The 20,000-nt window shown below is 36.9% G+C and overlaps 1 protein-coding gene and 2 long non-coding RNA genes across 5 annotated transcripts; 1 reads left to right on the top strand and 2 right to left on the bottom strand.

The window, feature by feature from the left end:
* The first annotated feature begins 73 nt into the window (after positions 1 to 73).
* On the top strand, positions 74 to 9,117 carry LOC110969313 (L-rhamnose-binding lectin SML-like). Its single transcript, XM_051949241.1, has 9 exons — positions 74 to 201; positions 729 to 761; positions 864 to 920; positions 1,487 to 1,622; positions 2,312 to 2,421; positions 7,604 to 7,648; positions 8,330 to 8,462; positions 8,644 to 8,747; positions 8,939 to 9,117. The coding sequence occupies exons 1-9, from the start codon at positions 171 to 173 to the stop codon at positions 8,947 to 8,949; spliced, it is 660 nt and encodes a 219-aa protein (XP_051805201.1). The 5' UTR covers positions 74 to 170; the 3' UTR covers positions 8,950 to 9,117.
* LOC127534333 (uncharacterized) lies at positions 1,489 to 1,841 on the bottom strand. The gene is made up of 2 exons (XR_007942440.1): positions 1,706 to 1,841; positions 1,489 to 1,659 (listed from the first exon to the last, which is right to left on the bottom strand). It is a non-coding gene; the product is annotated as an uncharacterized LOC127534333 (long non-coding RNA).
* On the bottom strand, positions 3,237 to 6,547 carry LOC127534339 (uncharacterized). Of its 3 annotated transcripts, none has more exons than XR_007942448.1 (4): positions 6,357 to 6,547; positions 5,920 to 6,014; positions 4,793 to 5,077; positions 3,237 to 3,721 (listed from the first exon to the last, which is right to left on the bottom strand). It is a non-coding gene; the product is annotated as an uncharacterized LOC127534339 (long non-coding RNA). The 3 variants fall into 3 exon arrangements; XR_007942446.1 differs by having other exon boundaries at positions 4,716 to 5,077; XR_007942447.1 differs by lacking the exon at positions 5,920 to 6,014 and having other exon boundaries at positions 4,716 to 5,077.
* Positions 9,118 to 20,000: the final 10,883 nt, after the last annotated feature.

Here is a 20,000-nt window from a genome sequence, read left to right on the forward strand (position 1 = left end):
TTAAATCTGCCTGAACAGAAGTCCTCTACACTGATTAACCCACTCTGTAAACACTGGTCATGATTGCTGGGAAATCAGTCCCAGTTTAACTCAGTTTACTGGATCCACCTGGAAACAAACAGAACAGAATAAATCCTGATGCAGCAGCAGAGACTGAGTTCACCGACACCATGAGCCACTTCAGACTCACTATCGCCCTGTGTGAGTACACCTCCTGCTTTAATTAACATCTAAATTATGACCAGAACTAGAAAAGAGTCTGTTTATTAAACCTGACTGGAGCTTTTAGAGCACTACATGGGCGTCACTGTAGCTGTTATCTGAGATTTAACCACAGATTTTGGCCCATTTTTCCTCCTAGAAGAAGAAAACATGTCGATCTCATCATCTCAGGTCTTCATCAGTACATTCACTGGTGTCAAAAACTATCCATCCATCCTCTATACACCGCTTTATCCTCATTAGGGTCGCTGGAGTCTGGAGTCTCAAAATGATCCAAAATGACTTGAAAGCTGTTTAAAGTGACTCAGAATTATCAGACACTATCAGAATAATCTGTTTTAATTCCTGAAGTATCTGCTGTGAACCTTAATCACCTGTTTTGGTGTAAATATGGAGCCGACCCGGTTATCTGGATTAAACACAGATAGCATAGAGTCGGGCTCTTTATGCTTCTTTAGCAGATAAAACAGGGCAAACATTGTGAAAGCAGGATGTTTGTTTTCCAGTGCTGCCGCTGAGCGTCCTGCTGGCGACTGCAGGTAAGTCAGGCCAACTTTATCCATGGAAATTCCCAACATGATAAAAACCAGTCGGTGTGACGTTACGACGCTTTGAACTCACCGACTGATTCTGTTTTCCAGATGTTTCCTCGGACAGCGTGATCACCTGCCATGGTTCAGTCCACCGCCTCACCTGTGGTGAGTTCAGGTTCCATCAGAGCCAAACAGGAAGTGATGGAGCTCTACGGTGATTCAGCAACATGTTCCAGTGTTTGGTGTTAAACGTGAAGGTTTTCTCCTCGTCTCTGCATGGAAACAGCTGAGTGGAAGAACTCAGACATGAATTTCTCCGGACTACATTTGTTCGTAATGAATAACCCGTATTTATCAGAGAATATTCCAGAAACATTATTTTGATTTGGCTTTGAGACAAACTGAAGTGATTTCCACGTTTACTTTATTTATTTCATTCAGAATAGAGTGTTGGTTTAGATTTTTCCTGTAATATAAAAGTATATTAAGGGCTAAAAATCTATTTTAAAACATGTAAAATTATAGGATAAAGTATTAATTTAGGTTTTAGATTCAGGATTAAAAATCTCTTTTCAAACTGGTTTCTGTGCAGAAAGAAGCTCCAAGATTTCTTAGAGTTAAAGCTGCTGGTGTTTGACTTCTGTCCACAGGGTGGCAGCAGAGCTCTGGTTTCTACAAAGTCTGGTTTTCAGTTTTTGTTGTTTTCTTTTTGCTTTTCTTTGTGTTTCCAGACAGTGGAGTGATTTCTGTGCTGACGGCTAAGTATGGACGCTCAGATCCACAAAGCTGCAACGAAGGAAGACCTGCTGAGCAGCTGAGGAACACCGGGTGTTCCCTGGACGGAACCCAAGACCTGGTCAAGAGGAGGTAGAAGAACAGATTTAACCTCCATAGAACCAAAGACCTGATCAGGATTAGGTAGAAGAACAGATTTAACCTCCATAAAAGACCTGGTCAGGAGGAGGTAGAAGAACAGATTTAACCTCCATAGAACCAAAGACCTGGTCAGGAGGTGGTAGAAGAACAGATTTAACCTCCATAGAACCAAAGACCTGGTCAGGAGGAGGTAGAAGAACAGATTTAACCTCCGGAGAACCAAAGACCTGGTCAGGAGGAGGTAGAAGAACAGATTTAACCTCCGGAGAACCAAAGACCTGATCAGGAGGAGGTAGAAGAACAGATTTAACCTCCGGAGAACCAAAGACCTGGTCAGGAGGTGGTAGAAGAACAGATTTAACTTCTGGAGAAAATTAGAAACTTTTCTACCAGATTATCTGATGAAAAAACACTGGAAAACGTCTATTAAGGAATAAAAATATATTTTAAAATGTGTAAATTGCAGCATAAAGTGTTCATTTAGGTTTTTACTGTAAAAAAAAATGAAAAAAATGTCCTCTTAAAAATGTAAAATGAATCCAAATCTTCTTATTTGACTTAATATTTGCTGTTATTTTCACATTTTTTGTGTGTTTTTAATGTTTTGAAGTTTTTTAATTTCCTCGGAGTAAAAGTATTAAAATGTGAACTTTGTGGATTTGTTCTTTGTGTTTCTTCAGGTGTGATGGAAAGAAAGTTTGTGAGCTGAACTCTGACGACGTCCAGACGTCTGATCCATGTGTTGGAACCTTCAAGTACCTGCAGACCAACTACACCTGTTTACCTGCAAGTAGGCGGAGCTAAAAATACTAGAAAACACAACACAAAGAACTGCAAAAGCAGCTTTAAGCTACAAAACAGCGTTCAAACTACAAAACAGTCTTTAAACTACAAAACAGTCTTTAAACTACAAAACAGTCTTTAAACTACAAAAACAACCTTTAAACTACAAAAACAGCCTTTAAACTACAAAAAGCCTTTGAACTACAAAAAAGCCTTTGAACTACAAACACAACCTTTAAACTACAAAACAACCTTTAAACTACAAAACCAGCCTTTAAACTACAAAAAAGCCTTTGAACTACAAAACAGCCTTTAAACTACAAAACAGCCTTTAAACTACAGAACAGCCTTTGAACTATAAAACAGCCTTTAAACTACAGAACAGCCTTTGAACTGCAAAACAGCCTTTAACTACAAAACCAGCCTTTAAACTGCAAAACAGCCTTTAAACTACAGAACAGCCTTTGAACTACAAAACAGCCTTTAAACTACAAAACAGCCTTTAAACTACAAAACAGTCTTTAAACTGCAAAACAGTCTTTAAACTGCAAAACAGCCTTGAACTACAGAACAGCCTTTGAACTACAAAACAGCCTTTAAACTACAAAAACAGCCTTTAAACTACAAAACAGCCTTTAACTACAAAACCAGCCTTTAAACTGCAAAACAGCCTTTAAACTACAGAACAGCCTTTGAACTACAAAACAGCCTTTAAACTACAAAACCAGCCTTTAAACTGCAAAACAGCCTTTAAACTACAGAACAGCCTTTGAACTACAAAACAGCCTTTAAACTACAAAACAGTCTTTAAACTGCAAAACAGCCTTTAAACTACAAAACAGTCTTTAAACTGCAAAACAGCCTTTAACTACAGAACAGCCTTTGAACTACAAAACAGCCTTTAAACTACAAAAACAGCCTTTAAACTACAAAACAGCCTTTAACTACAAAACCAGCCTTTAAACTGCAAAACAGCCTTTAAACTACAGAACAGCCTTTGAACTACAAAACAGCCTTTAAACTACAAAACCAGCCTTTAAACTGCAAAACAGCCTTTAAACTACAGAACAGCCTTTGAACTACAAAACAGCCTTTAAACTACAAAACAGTCTTTAAACTGCAAAACAGCCTTTAACTACAGAACAGCCTTTGAACTACAAAACAGCCTTTAAACTACAAAAACAGCCTTTAAACTACAAAACAGCCTTTAACTACAAAACCAGCCTTTAAACTGCAAAACAGCCTTTAAACTACAGAACAGCCTTTGAACTACAAAACAGTCTTTAAACTGCAAAACAGCCTTTCAACTACAAACCAGCCTTTAAACTACAAAACAGCCTTTAAACTACAAAAAACCCTTTAAACTACAAAAAAGCCATTGAACTACAAACACAGCCTTTAAACTACAAAACCAGCCTTTAAACTACAAAACTACCTTTAAACTACAAAAAAGCCTTTGAACTACAAAACAGTCTTTAAACTACAAAACAGTCTTTAAACTACAAAAACAACCTTTAAACTACAAAAACAGCCTTTAAACTACAAAAAGCCTTTGAACTACAAAAAAGCCTTTGAACTACAAACACAACCTTTAAACTACAAAACAACCTTTAAACTACAAAACCAGCCTTTAAACTACAAAAAAGCCTTTGAACTACAAAACAGCCTTTAAACTACAAAACAGCCTTTAAACTACAGAACAGCCTTTGAACTATAAAACAGCCTTTAAACTACAGAACAGCCTTTGAACTGCAAAACAGCCTTTAACTACAAAACCAGCCTTTAAACTGCAAAACAGCCTTTAAACTACAGAACAGCCTTTGAACTACAAAACAGCCTTTAAACTACAAAACAGCCTTTAAACTACAAAACAGTCTTTAAACTGCAAAACAGTCTTTAAACTGCAAAACAGCCTTGAACTACAGAACAGCCTTTGAACTACAAAACAGCCTTTAAACTACAAAAACAGCCTTTAAACTACAAAACAGCCTTTAACTACAAAACCAGCCTTTAAACTGCAAAACAGCCTTTAAACTACAGAACAGCCTTTGAACTACAAAACAGCCTTTAAACTACAAAACCAGCCTTTAAACTGCAAAACAGCCTTTAAACTACAGAACAGCCTTTGAACTACAAAACAGCCTTTAAACTACAAAACAGTCTTTAAACTGCAAAACAGCCTTTAAACTACAAAACAGTCTTTAAACTGCAAAACAGCCTTTAACTACAGAACAGCCTTTGAACTACAAAACAGCCTTTAAACTACAAAAACAGCCTTTAAACTACAAAACAGCCTTTAACTACAAAACCAGCCTTTAAACTGCAAAACAGCCTTTAAACTACAGAACAGCCTTTGAACTACAAAACAGCCTTTAAACTACAAAACCAGCCTTTAAACTGCAAAACAGCCTTTAAACTACAGAACAGCCTTTGAACTACAAAACAGCCTTTAAACTACAAAACAGTCTTTAAACTGCAAAACAGCCTTTAACTACAGAACAGCCTTTGAACTACAAAACAGCCTTTAAACTACAAAAACAGCCTTTAAACTACAAAACAGCCTTTAACTACAAAACCAGCCTTTAAACTGCAAAACAGCCTTTAAACTACAGAACAGCCTTTGAACTACAAAACAGTCTTTAAACTGCAAAACAGCCTTTCAACTACAAACCAGCCTTTAAACTACAAAACAGCCTTTAAACTACAAAAAACCCTTTAAACTACAAAAAAGCCATTGAACTACAAACACAGCCTTTAAACTACAAAACCAGCCTTTAAACTACAAAACTACCTTTAAACTACAAAAAAGCCTTTGAACTACAAAACAGTCTTTAAACTACAAAAAAACTTTAAACTACAAAAAACTTTAAACTACAAAACAGCCTTTAAACTACAAACACAACCTTTAAACTACAAAACAACCTTTAAACTACAAAACCAGCCTTTAAACTACAAAAAAGCCTTTGAACTACAAAACAGCCTTTAAACTACAAAACAGCCTTTAACTACAAAACCAGCCTTTAAACTGCAAAACAGCCTTTAAACTACAGAACAGCCTTTGAACTATAAAACAGCCTTTAAACTACAGAACAGCCTTTGAACTGCAAAACAGCCTTTAAACTACAGAACAGCCTTTGAACTACAAAACAGCCTTTAAACTACAAAAACAGCCTTTAAACTACAAAACAACCTTTAAACTACAAAACAGCCTTTAAACTACAAAAACAGCCTTTAAACTACAGAACAGCCTTTGAACTGCAAAACAGCCTTTAAACTACAGAACAGCCTTTGAACTACAAAACAGCCTTTAAACTACAAAACAGCCTTTAACTACAAAACCAGCCTTTAAACTACAGAACAGCCTTTGAACTACAAAACAGCCTTTAAACTACAAAAACAGCCTTTAAACTACAGAACAGCCTTTGAACTGCAAAACAGCCTTTAAACTACAAAACAGCCTTTGAACTACAAAACAGTCTTTAAACTACAAAAACAGCCTTTAAACTACAAAACCAGCCTTTAAACTGCAAAACAGCCTTTAAACTACAGAACAGCCTTTGAACTACAAAACAGTCTTTAAACTGCAAAACAGCCTTTCAACTACAAAACAGCCTTTAAACTACAAAACAGCCTTTAAACTACAAAAAACCCTTTAAACTACAAAAAAGCCATTGAACTACAAACACAGCCTTTAAACTACAAAACCAGCCTTTAAACTACAAAACTACCTTTAAACTACAAAAAAGCCTTTGAACTACAAAACAGTCTTTAAACTACAAAAAAACTTTAAACTACAAAAACTTTAAACTACAAAACAGCCTTTAAACTACAAACACAACCTTTAAACTACAAAACAACCTTTAAACTACAAAACCAGCCTTTAAACTACAAAAAAGCCTTTGAACTACAAAACAGCCTTTAAACTACAAAACAGCCTTTAACTACAAAACCAGCCTTTAAACTGCAAAACAGCCTTTAAACTACAGAACAGCCTTTGAACTATAAAACAGCCTTTAAACTACAGAACAGCCTTTGAACTGCAAAACAGCCTTTAAACTACAGAACAGCCTTTGAACTACAAAACAGCCTTTAAACTACAAAAACAGCCTTTAAACTACAAAACAGCCTTTAAACTACAAAACAGCCTTTAAACTACAAAAACAGCCTTTAAACTACAGAACAGCCTTTGAACTGCAAAACAGCCTTTAAACTACAGAACAGCCTTTGAACTACAAAACAGCCTTTAAACTACAAAACAGCCTTTAACTACAAAACCAGCCTTTAAACTACAGAACAGCCTTTGAACTACAAAACAGCCTTTAAACTACAAAAACAGCCTTTAAACTACAGAACAGCCTTTGAACTGCAAAACAGCCTTTAAACTACAAAACAGCCTTTGAACTACAAAACAGTCTTTAAACTACAAAAACAGCCTTTAAACTACAAAACAGCCTTTAAACTACAAAAACAGCCTTTAAACTACAAAACAGCCTTTAAACTACAAAAACAGCCTTTAAACTACAGAACAGCCTTTGAACTGCAAAACAGCCTTTAAACTACAGAACAGCCTTTGAACTACAAAACAGCCTTTAAACTACAAAACAGCCTTTAACTACAAAACCAGCCTTTAAACTACAGAACAGCCTTTAAACTACAAAACAGCCTTTAAACTACAAAAACAGCCTTTAAACTACAAAACAGCCTTTAAACTACAAAAACAGCCTTTGAACTACAAAACAGCCTTTAAACTACAAAAACAGCCTTTAAACTACAGAACAGCCTTTGAACTGCAAAACAGCCTTTGAACTACAAAACAGCCTTTAAACTACAAAACAGCCTTTAAACTACAAAAACAGCCTTTAAACTACAAAACAGCCTTTAAACTACAAAAACAGCCTTTGAACTACAAAACAGCCTTTAAACTACAAAAACAGCCTTTAAACTGCAGAACAGCCTTTGAACTACAAAACAGCCTTTAAACTACAAAAACAGCCTTTAAACTACAAAACAGCCTTTAACTACAAAACCAGCCTTTAAACTACAAAAAAGCCTTTGAACTACAAAACAGCCTTTGAACTGCTAAAAGATGCGTGCTAATTGAGTTAATATCCAGATAATTGATCCTTTTGTGGAAAAAACAAAGCAAATAAAGTGTGAAAGTGTAAAATAATGTGTTTTTCTGTTTTCAGTTCACCTGGTTCTCTGTGAAGATTCTCAGACTCTCCTGCACTGCGGTAAAACGTTTATTCATTTATCTCCAGTGACATTTTATTACATTTCCACTGTTAAAATGACTTGAATTCATTTATTAAAACCCACATTTGATGGTTGGATGATGTTCATTTTGTTTTTTATTATTAGAAGATTGTGTTACTTTTGAACTGACATTTCAGTAAGAACACGTCAGATGACGCTCTGATGAAGACGGCAGATGCCGTCGAAACATGTCAGCAAAGTAAGACATGTTTTCTTACTGAATTGTCGGTTCAATAGTCATTCTGTCTTATCAAACATTTGATTTCATTCTGATTTATTTACTTCTTTACACTGGTAAAAGAATAAAAAGTAAAATCCTGACAGTAAGGTGTCTTAAAAATGGGGGAAAAAAATACTAACATCTGTAAAATAATATTCTGGAGAAGTAACTTTACAGTCAGATTGTGTAAAAAAATCATTTTTGATCCAAAATTTAAAAACCTCCTCATATTTATTGTTTGTTTGTTTACATGTTGTTTTGTGTTTATTGTAGTTTTTCAGGTAAAGTCTTCTAAAGTAGTTGTTATAATATTTTTGTTCCTTAATTATTGTTTTTTTTTTTAGTTTTGTTCCCCGCTGTCTCTCATCTCTCCGTCTTGTTTGTTGTGTAATTAAAAGAGTGTCTTTGTTTGTTTGTTTGTTTGTTTGTTGTTTTCCAGCTGAAGGTCAGGTGATTTCCGTCTATGGAGCAGATTTCGGACGTCGGGATCGAACCACTTGTTCCTACAAACGTCCAGATTCTCAGATCCAGAACGTCGACTGTTGGGCTCCGACCAGCAAAGTGGCCCAAAGGTTCCACAGTTTAGATTTACTTTAAAGTACTTTAAAAGTACTTCTGATACTTCACTATGCTCTGATGTTAGAATAAAATACTTTAAAAAGTACTTCTGATACTTCACTATGCTCTGATGTCAGAATAAAATACTTAAAAAAGCACTTCAGATCTTCTCTAAACTCTGATCTTCGTCTTCAGCTGCAACGGAAAAAACTCCTGCAGCGTCAGAGCGGCGAGCTCGGAGTTTGGAGATCCTTGTGTCGGAACGTACAAATACCTGGAGGCCTCCTACGTCTGCCAGTGTGAGTACAAGTACTGCTGTACAAGTACTGATGCACAAGTACTGCCAGTGGTATTATTATTATTATTATTGTTATAATTATTAGTAATGAATAAAATTGTGGACATATGGAGGATTTCATTGCTATTTCTGTGTGAAGAAGTTGATAAATGATCTAATGTGATTTTTTTATTTTTTTTGCTCTTTCTGCAGATCCGGTCTGAACCATTCCAATAATAAAAATAGGAATCAATCTCATAAAACGATGATTTGATGAAGAAACAGAAAGAAAATTATTCCTAAACTTTAAATCAATGTTAACAAACTGTGTCCATGTGGTTCTACTTTTATACTGAACTTCACTACTGACAATAAAATCAGGATTTCATTCATTCTGCCTCATTTTCACTTCATTTTACCAAGTTGATGTTGGACTTCAGCTGTATATAATAATAATAATAATAATAATAATAATATATACTTTATTGATCCTTAGTAGGAAATTAAAGGTGGTCCTCATTTTACGACGACCTATGGCTTTTCATCGTTAGACCAGAACTAGTTGACGAGTGGGGGGCTGCACAGTGTTGTAGTGGTTAGCACTTTCGCCTTGCAGCAAGAAGATCCCTGGTTTGAATCCCGGCCTGGGCCTGGGATCTTTCTGCATGGAGTTTGCATGTTCTCCCTGTGCATGCGTGGGTTTTCTCCGGGTACTCCGGCTTCCTCCCACAGTCCAAAAATATGCTGAGGTTAATTGACTCCGTGCACAAGTTTTGTGACGTACTTCCGTTTGCACCAGAGACTGCCAGATTTGTTTCTGGTTTACTTCCTACTCAAGCCATTGGGCGCGAGAATGAAACCGCAACAGACAAAAAGAAAGAAATACAACCCACGGGATGTGTTTAAACTCCAGCAAACACAAAGTGGCTCCAGTGAACATTGCTGTGCACCACTATGCAGCACATCCAGTCGCTATAACAGCGAAATAAGCTTCCACCGCTTCCCAAAAGACACCGGACTTTGTGCGCAGTGGCTACAAGGGATTCGAAGAACGGGATTTACAATAATCAAACATACAAAAGTACGTAGCCGACACTTCGAACCCTCAAAAATTAATATAAATGCCAAGGGGAGACGAATTGGGATGCAGGAGAAACTCTTCTGGAGATGGACTGGAGGTGGGAGTTGAAAACCCCACAGACAGGGTCCTCCACCAGATGTTTCCACTTCACCCTCACTACATGTTTGGGTTTACCAGGTCTGTCCAGCAGTCTTCCCCACCATCAGATCCAACTCACCACCAGGTGGAGATCAGTTGACAGCTCTGCTCCTCTCTTCACCCGAGTGTCTGAGACGTACAACCACAGGTCTGATGATACGACTATGAAGTCGATCATCAACCTTTGATCTAAGGTGTTCTGGTACCAGGTGCACTTATGAGCTACCTTATGCTCCATCATGGAGTTTGTTATGACCAGTCTATGACGAGCACAGAAGTCCAATAACAGAACACCAGTCAGGTTCAGATCAGGCCGTTCCTCCCCATCACCCCCTCCAGGTTTCTCGTTGTCCATGTGAACGTTAAAGTCCCCCAGGAGAACTATGGAGTCTCCAGAAGTTATTAGTTGGATTAACTTAACCAAATAAAAATATTTCCATGTTTTTAAACTGCATTTATTTAGCATTAGCAATCTGTTGCTTCAACTTCAGTCATTCAGGTTGAATCAGTTTTATTTGCGCGTATAATTGGTTTAAAACTGTAAAATTAATGAATTAACCCAACACAATCAAATTAAATCGAGCTGAACCATTTGGATTAAATTGAATCAACTCAAATAAATTGTGTCGACTCAACAAAAGAACATTAAACTGGTCCAACAGAACAGTTTAAAACGCGAAAAGAACATAATTTTTTCACTTTTGTTTTAGAAAACCTTCTTTATTTGTAGAAAATGTAAAAATAGAGCAAATCTGAGTTGACTTAATTTAACATTCTGAGTTTGTTCAAGTTGTTTTCTCAAGTTTAGTTCATTTAATTCAGTTTTTTTCTATTTTCTCGGCTCATGAGGCAACTTTGGACTAATTATTCGTGATAAACTCTGGTGTTGTTGAACTTCTTTATGTACGTTTGTGAGCTGAATGAACTAAACTTCCTTCCAGTGCTGCTTGTGGTCGGAAGTTCGGTGGCGATCGGAGGGATGTTGGCCGTCATCATTCTGCTTCTTTACAAACTGAAGAAGGAGAATCAGAAAATCAGGAACATGGAGGTGAACGTCTCTGACTCTTCCTGTCTCTGTTTAGTAGAATAAAATACAGAAAATGAGATTAAATCTGCAGAAAGTCTAATTCAAATTCAGGCTAGATATCAATGATCTCACAGAATGAAATATTTACTTTGGATAATGTTGTGTTTGCGTTCCCCAACTGTCCAGAAAACGTCGCTACCATTTCAGAAATTCTCCAAATCAGTCTTTTCTAATCTCATCTCTGATCTCAAATCTAATTTTTGTGAATGTAATGAACAGCAGCAACGTCAGCTAAAATCTAAACCAGCAAAAGAGTTAAAACCAGATCATTAACATGATTATTGTTGTTGTTTTGGTGATTTTTTTTTAACTAAAATGTTCTTTTAACTTCCAGTCTGCCACCTATGACAACCTCAGAGGAGATCCCAACTACCAGAGTCTGAACCTGGACGGAAACAATCAGGAAGGAATCTACTCGACACTGGAAACACCTGAAGACACAGAAACGTCCTGTTAGCGTGAAAAAACACGTCTCTGTTGAACTGCAGGCAGTGTTTCCATTACCAGCAATGTCATACATTAAATTTAAAATGTATGTTTCATCAAAATCACATTAGTTACATGCTTGATTTAAAAAATCCTACAAAGTAGAATTTAGCTAATTCTGGACTGAACTGCAGGCAGTGTGTTTTTTTCAGAGTAAATTCTAAATGTAAACGTTAAATATCTGTACTTTGTTTTATTCCAAATAATCAAAGAAAATGTGTTTTTTCTGACTAATTCTTTCTTTTTTAACTTTTTCTTTCCTGTTTCCAACTTTGAACGTCGTATTTTTAACGTTTTTATCTCAGAATGTGTTTTTTAATGGATCATTTTAGAGCAGCTTTTTATTCTGATATCATTAAAACCTCCATAACTTTTATTATCTGTGATTCCTGATCTGTTCTGACCTTCTTTTAAGAAATAAAACTCATAAAGACATTCTGGTCTCTGTCGGTTTATTTCAGACGTCACAAATTTAAACTTTAAATGTTAAAATTTGCAAGTTTACATTCTCAGATTTCCGACAACTTCATGTTTTAAACTTTTATTTTCACTTTTTTTACTTTCAATCTTTAAATTTGTACTTTTTGCCTCAAATTGTGATATTTTATCTTAAATGTCTTGTTCCATTCTCTAGTTTACATCATGATTTCAGTTTTAATTTGATATTATTCATTTTATATTATATCTTTTAAACTTTCTTCTCAAAAAATATGTTTGGAATCCCAACTTTCCAGCGTTATTTATTATTTTTACAGTTAAATTTCATAATTTCAACTTTTAATTCCATATTTTTTGCTGTCAATCTTGAAATTTGTGCTTTTTATCTGAAACATTTGTGCTTTTAATCTCAGATTTCTGACTACTTCTTTGTTTTCTCATAACTTCAGCTGTAAATGTCAGATTTTTTTATTTTTATCTTGACATTTGTGCCTTTTCCTTCAGATGAGTCATGTATGTCTTGGTGTTCTCCGGCTTTGGTCGACATTTCTCCAACTTTTGAGGCTCTAACATCAGTAGGATTTCACTTGTGGTTCTATTGTTTTGTTATTTTGACTTGAAATGTGTCCAAAATTAGTCAAAATTGCACTGTAACAAATTACTGTAAAAATACAGCCAAATTGCAACAGTAGTGTACCGTTTTTCAAAAGTACGGTTAAATGCTGTCAAATGTCAGACATTTTTGGGGCAAAAAGAAGAATGTCAGTTAGCAGCAGGCTGCTGGAATAAACGGTGTGGATGCAGAGTTTCCTTGGAGTGAGCCACATGGTGTGAAAGACTTTCAATCGTCACTGATCCTCACTCTCAGCAACCACAGACAAGGGTTAGTGACGTTTTTTTGGCATTTGAAACTTGTGAACCTGGTAACTGAATGTGTGAGCTACGGTTCGTTAATGCTAACTTTGCGTAATCCAGGCAAGCAGGCAGGCCTACTGCACAAGAGAGCGTGTTTAGATGGTGTGTGTTTGGCAGGGAAAGTTCAGATACTTTAAACATTATTTTCTGTGGACAACCGGACATCTGCTTACAGGTCTAGTTGAAGAGTTTATTTGCAAAAACAGATAACTCCGTTTTGATACATTTTCAGAAAACTTTTTTTATTGTTTACTTGAGATAATATCGATCAAAATGAAGTTGAGTGGATTTGACTCAGTAGAAAAATACATGACAAAAATAGAGAAAAAATAAATTATTAGTGTTATTATTATTATTATCTCAAGTAAACAATAAAAAAATGAGTTTTCTGAAAATGGAGTTACCTGTTTTTGCAAATGAACTCTTCATTTTTGGAAGGTGTGTGTTTAGCAGGAAAAGTTCAGATACTTTAAACATTATTTTCTGCTTACAGGTCTAGCTTCAGTTTATGTCCTAATGTGTTCAATTCCGTTTTTTTTTTTTGTTGCTTTTGTGAAGCTAAGTTATGTACAGCCCTGCTGGCATCAGCAAATGTTAGCTGCTAGTATAATTTGCTGCATTGTTTGTGGTGTTTTCTTTATGTCTCGCTGACTGTTGCGTTTTATTATTTTTCAGCTTCGTCAAAAAGGAATTACCCGTTTCATCGGTGGAATGTAAGTTTTATTCTGAACACAACATGCATTTAGTCGTTTGCTACTTTATGTCATTCTAGACTTGTAAAAGTACATTTGAGAATTAAGTTTTCACACTTTGTTTTGTACTGAATGCAGTGAACTTACAAAATGACAACGTGCAACATTTGCTCCAAGACCTGCAGCGACACATTGGCATATCTGAGGCACATGCAAAGTGGTAAAAGTATGCCTGATGTGTCCTCAATGTGGTTTACTTAGATGCAGCATTTTGTAAGTTTTCAGCCTTTAAATGTCACATTTATCGCCATAAAGCATGACACAGGACCTACTGAGAAGAGCAGGTGATGAAACGCCATGTTGACTTCTGTAGTGTGACAATATACAGCTGTTTCTCCCTCCTGAAAACTCACATTAAAGAAGGAAAATCCGGTCCATGCCCTGTCCAGCAATGCCAGCAGAGGTTTACAGTTACGTCCACATTTACATCACGTGTCAAGAAAGCAGAGAGGTTTCTCTGCAGACAGCCTGATAGCATAAATTGCACCGTCTGTGCTTCATAATTAACTGAAAGTGGTTATATTGTAATGAATTGTAACGGGAGCTCCCCCACTCTTACGGCAATAACCATATCCACTCATTATAAATCTGACCTGGTTTGCATAATTGCAGAATGTCTCTATTCACACCTCTTCTCCATGACCCTTCTTCTCTAACGCTTATGTTTTTGTTGCACTGGGTTATTGATGGTATTTATTATTTCTGTGGGCCTTTTGTACTGGGCTATTTATGATGTTTATTACTGTGAGGTTTTTGCACCTTATCAGCTCTGCTGTATGGATGCTCCGAACACAATTTCGTTGTTCTGTGACGACAATAAATATTCTGAATCTGAATCTGAGTGCCACAGCAGCAGAGACTGAAGCCTCTTTGACTCTGCCAGTCAGCCCTCTTCTGATACTGCAAAATGAATATTAATGCACGTTTAAATTCTGTATCTCCTGAACTTGAATTTGAATATAATTTGTAATTATACAGAAGAGAAGAATAGAAAAATATACAAATATGCAGTACATAATCTTTAAAGGAGACAGTAGACATGCTAAAGACACACCTATGTCTGTGAGCTAAACTCTCATCTTTGTTTGCTAAAGGGGGCGTTGAAAATGACTGGATGGATGATCAGCATCGATTCTCTGTGAGGGGGCCAGACAACATTTATTCCAGGACTTACTGCAGTGTCTGCGACCTTTTACATCTTCAGTCTACAGAACCAAGATGACACTGCAGTTCATTCAGTAAGGCCTCTTTAGTTTCTGTGTATTCCTGTTAATTATATGAAGACGATTGGTTTGGAGACAGATACCATTTTTTGGATCATTCATTCATTCTGTTAGACGTGATTCACATTTTTCTGAGGGAAACAAAATGACTTTGCTTTTCTTTGTTGAAATGTGACATAATTAGCAAAAAGAATCACAGAGTTTAACAGTGGAGGTAATTTGCACTGTAAAATGGTACATTCCACTGTGCAGTAAGTTGTGTTTAAATCTTTTTTTACTTTGAACTGTCATCCTAGTGGTACTGTTTTGTTTAATAATCTATTGTAATTTGAGGTTACTTTCTGTGTTCTTACATTCCCTGATCTTGGCTGGTTTGTTCCAGGAGCTTCATTAGGATTAAATCTGAGAGGGAGACACAAACCAGACGTGGAAAGATGGAGTCTAATAAAGAAGACACAGACATTAAATCACGTTTTAACTCTCATAAAAAACCTGCTGGACTTTGAGTAGCCCTTTGTACAGGTTAGTAAATTCTCTCTTCATGTTAAAAAGCTGCTGTGCCCTCCTGCTGTTCGGTTTCTCGCTCTTGTTTTCGTTCCACACAGCTGTACGCCAGCCCACGAAGAGGAGACACTTTAAGGCATTACAAGGTAAAAAGATCTACTTTGTGTTCACTGTGCATGTTTTTGTTTGTTTGATTGAACCAAAAGCTTTTGTGCAAAATCCCATAAAGTTCACACCAGTGATTTCAGGCAGCTCATAATAAAACTGGTAACTTTCTGCTGATGCCCTGACAGGCATTTTCTGTTTATTTGCACTCTAAGTTAAATGTCTTTCTTGGTTTCTGAGACATTTAATTGATTCTCATTTGCATTGCTGCCTTTAAATTAATGTTCTTATTCAACAGAAATGTCACTCGCCTCATCCTGTCCTTTATTTCTGTGTTTTACTGGTATTGTTCAATGTTTAGCACAGTTAGATCATTTTTATATGATACACTGTAAAAAAAAGATTAGTAAATTTTACAGTGAAAACCTGTCAACCTGTCACAGTAAAATACTGTAAAGTAAAACAACGGTCAGATTGTGTTTATTCAACACCGGATAACTGTAAATAGTTTATCAGGAAAAACAATGTTATTTTGTTTAATTAAAAAATACATTTTGCACTGTTATTTTAATGGGAAAATGCAGTAATACTTATCACAGGCAATATAGTGATTGTTGCATTAGTTTCTTGTAAAAAATACAATATTTTACTGTTAATATAAATACTCTAGGCTATATAAATACAAATACTGTTATGCTGATAATGGAAACAAGGTGTAATTTGTATAATAACACTTACTCTGCATTTTGCATTCATTTTGCATGAATCATATCGATTATAGCTGTTGAAGAAGTTAAAATAAGTTTGAAGTTTTTTGGAATGGCTGTATCCCTTTTTGCAGTTGTTTTGGGACGCTTTTTAAAAAAAAAACTGATTCCCCTGATAAAAGCACCTCAAACACGCATCGAATTGATGCTAAAAGCATCTTAAATATAATAATTATTTTGAAAGCATTTTGGTCTTCTCCTTTGCTGCTGAGGGATTGTGCATTGGATTGACTGTGACACGCGTGAATTTCAAACTGGCCAATCAGTGCATTACATCCGGCTCCGGCTCGTTAACGTCTTCTGCTAACCTGCTTTCAGTTTCCCGCATTTCAAACCTCACTTGATCATCGTTTTCACCGGAGGAAGTCGATCGGCAGTCTGAGATTTTGTGGACTTTTCTTCAACGACTACCTGGACACTTTTGCGTTGTAAATTAACACACGTTCAAACTCAAGTCGAATTGAATGTGTTCAGCTTCTCACTAAGTTAACACATTCGGTTGAACACATCGTGCAGCTAATCTTAATTTCCCCATACCTCACCGTCTATCGTTTGGAAATGCCAGTAATTCACGTCAGGGTGTGTTTATGAGAACAAGTTTATTTCCCGACAACATTTAATTAGTTGAACTACTTTCGGAAAAATGCGTTGTGCTTTTACGTGTCCTGGATTGATCTAAGTTGGGCTCGGTCTAATTGCTGAAGCTATTCTGCTAGCTAACCAAACTACTCGTGTTAATTGTGGGTATAAGAATGAAGCTTTCTTTCTAATGTGTATTCTTGCAACATATGTGGTGAAAACGTTCCGTCTGGAAAAGCGTACGTGCTACACTGCAGATTGCACCGCAGTGAACCAAGATGTGTTTTCAAATGTGTTGAACTTCGTTGTAAACAGGTCTTTGGTAGATACGCAGCTTTAAAAACGCGTTTTTATCGTCACCACAACAGTACATCTACAGTTACTCAGGAGGTGACTGTTACACCATGGAAATGCATCGTCTCTCTTTGTGAACGCGAGTGTCATGGAAGCAAGTTGTTGGTCGCTCATTCTAAAGAGCACATAGCTGAAGGGCGGCATGTAGCTGGCCCAGTAAGAGGATGCAAAAGTGTGTTCAGTGCAAAGCCGTCTTTTACTTCTCACATGTCCAGAAAGCCCAGACAGTGGTCAGAAAATACGATTTGTGCATCAATCCTAGATAATCAATGTGAAAGCCCTCGTACAAGTGCTATACAGGAAGCTGCCAGTGTGTCCGATGCTGAAAACACTATCGGGGATGATTCGAATTTCAGTGAATTGTATCTGAGAAACATATGCTTGTTTTACATGAAACTACAGGGACAGCATCTTCTTCCTGTGTCTACCATACAAAACATTGTGGAAGAAATGCAGAATGTGCATGAGTTGGGGCAGACATATACGTTAGATCGACTTAAGTTGTGCCTGAAAGATTTGGCGATTTCAGATGAAGACGCTGCAAAAATTTGTGACACATTTAAAGAGTCTGACTTATTTACAGCTTGTCACACAGGGCCCATGAGAACGTCTTACTCCAGAGCTCAGTGTTTCAAAGACATGTTTAATTATATGGAGCCCAAAAAAGTGGTGTTGGGAAGAGATGAGCAAAGGACAGAAAGGTCTGCCTATTATATTCCTGAGCTAAAAACATTAAAGGGAATGCTGGAGTCCAGTTTTTGGCAAAATGTTTCGAAAACAGACGTATTCTCTGACAGTTGTGATGGTAAGGTGTTCATGTCAACTGCATTTTTGCAAGAAAACCCAAATTGTCTTAAGCTGGTTTTATACCAGGACGCATTTGAAGTTGTGAACCCGCTCGGTTCTGCAAAAAAGAAGCACAAGGTTTTGGCTGTGTACTTCTCTCTTCTTAACACGCCTCCCCATGTACGATCAAATGTTGAGCACATGCAGTTGGTTTTATTGTGTAGAGAGAAGGATTTTAAGGAATTTAGCCAAGCCAGGGTTTTTTCTGAACTGCTTACTGATCTCAAACAACTGGAAGAAAATGGGATAACAATGGGAGATGGACTTGTCCTAAAGGGTGCTCTCTGCTGTGTTGCTGGAGACGATCTAGACTCTCACACTATTGGAGGTTTTTTAGAAAATTGTAGTTCATCTGAGTACTTCTGCAGATATTGACTGATCTCTCGAACTGAATTTCAGGGTGTTGATCCTGATATTTGTGGACCAGAAAGGACTAAGGAAACTTACAGATCTGCCATAGAACAACTGGAGGCGGAGAATGCTCCACACATTCAAGGTGTAAAGTTCAGGTCAGTGTTTAATACAATACAACATTTTGATGTTTGTTCACCAGGCATGCCCCTTGTCTCGGTCATGACATCTTTGGAGGTATCCTCTCGTATGATGTTGCTCTTTATCTAAAGTACTTCGTCAACAAAAAGAATTGGTTTACCTACACAATTTTGAACAGGCGAACCAAGCAGTTCAAATACAAAGCAACAGATGCTTGCTCCAAACCTTATGAGGTCAGTCCTAAAATACTTAAACTGAGTGGCCATGCTGTCCAAAATTGGAACTTTTTGAGACTGTTGCCTCTAATAATTGGAGAAAAGGTGTAGGATGCTGTTGGAAATCAGCCTATCCTACAATTAAACAAACCAACAGAATATGTGTAAGGCTGTTTCCACCCAGTGCTTTTGATGGAGTAGTCAGGAGACTTCTTCTTAAAATCAAAAGTATTTATTACAGCAAAATTGAATGTGCGATACAGAGCTCTGGGCCTGAATCCTCTGTCCCTAACCAACAACAAGTGTTCAGTCAGTTCGGATGGAATCAGACTGTTAACTGTTCCTGACCCAGTCTTCTTATACTCTAACAGTGTGTATAGCTGTCTATCAAGGCCGGCCGCCCCTTCTGCTGCTGCGTTGCTGTCCTCTGTCACAGCTGATGTTTTGTCATTATCGCTCACGTAGGAATGACTTTTCCGCTGCAAAGCAAGATTAGAGACTGCACATACAACAAGCTCATGTTCTTTACTGATTATGGCTTACGTCAAAAACTATCTATACCTTTATTATCAAAAACTGTCTGTACTTTGATTATCAATCACCTTATGTCTTGATCATCCTTGGTTTCAATCACATGAGTAATAAGTAAAATAAAGCTGGACTTATCTTCTTTGTTTCATTACAGTCACACCGTGGTAATGATGCTCTTCACCTTCCTATTCCTCAGAACCAATACAACTCTTTAATATGCACACTTAGCAAATTATAAAACACACCATTTCCCACAATGCCTAAGATGAAGTGTGGCAGTTAACTCTGCAGCTTAAGGACATTGTTGACCTGATTTGTGCTCAGCAAATCTCCAAGGCTAAGGTTGCTTACCTGGATGTTCTGATCCAAGAATATTTGGAAACCAGAAAGGCACTATTTTCAGATGTCAACTTGAGACCTAAACACCATTATTTGCGTCATTATCCTGGGCTGAGTCTAAAATTTGGCCCACTCATCAGGCTATGGACGATGCGTTTTGAGAGCAAGCATAGTTACTTTAAAAGATGTGCAAGGCATGTGAAGAATTTCAAAAATCTGTGTTTGACTCTTTCAGAGAGGCACCAGATGTTTCAGGCCTTTCTTTCCACTGGGTCAGTGAGTCCTCCAGCCTTGCTAATAAAAGATGGCTCACCATTTTACCCAGATATTTATAGTGAGCTAGTTAAAGGCACAATCCTCCATCATGGCTTCACGGAAAGAAATACAAATATTGTTGTTGATGTGCAATACAATGGAATAAAT

Source organism: Acanthochromis polyacanthus, chromosome 6 (genome assembly GCF_021347895.1).
Source record: "Acanthochromis polyacanthus isolate Apoly-LR-REF ecotype Palm Island chromosome 6, KAUST_Apoly_ChrSc, whole genome shotgun sequence".
In the NCBI taxonomy this organism is placed as follows: Eukaryota; Metazoa; Chordata; class Actinopteri; family Pomacentridae; genus Acanthochromis; species Acanthochromis polyacanthus.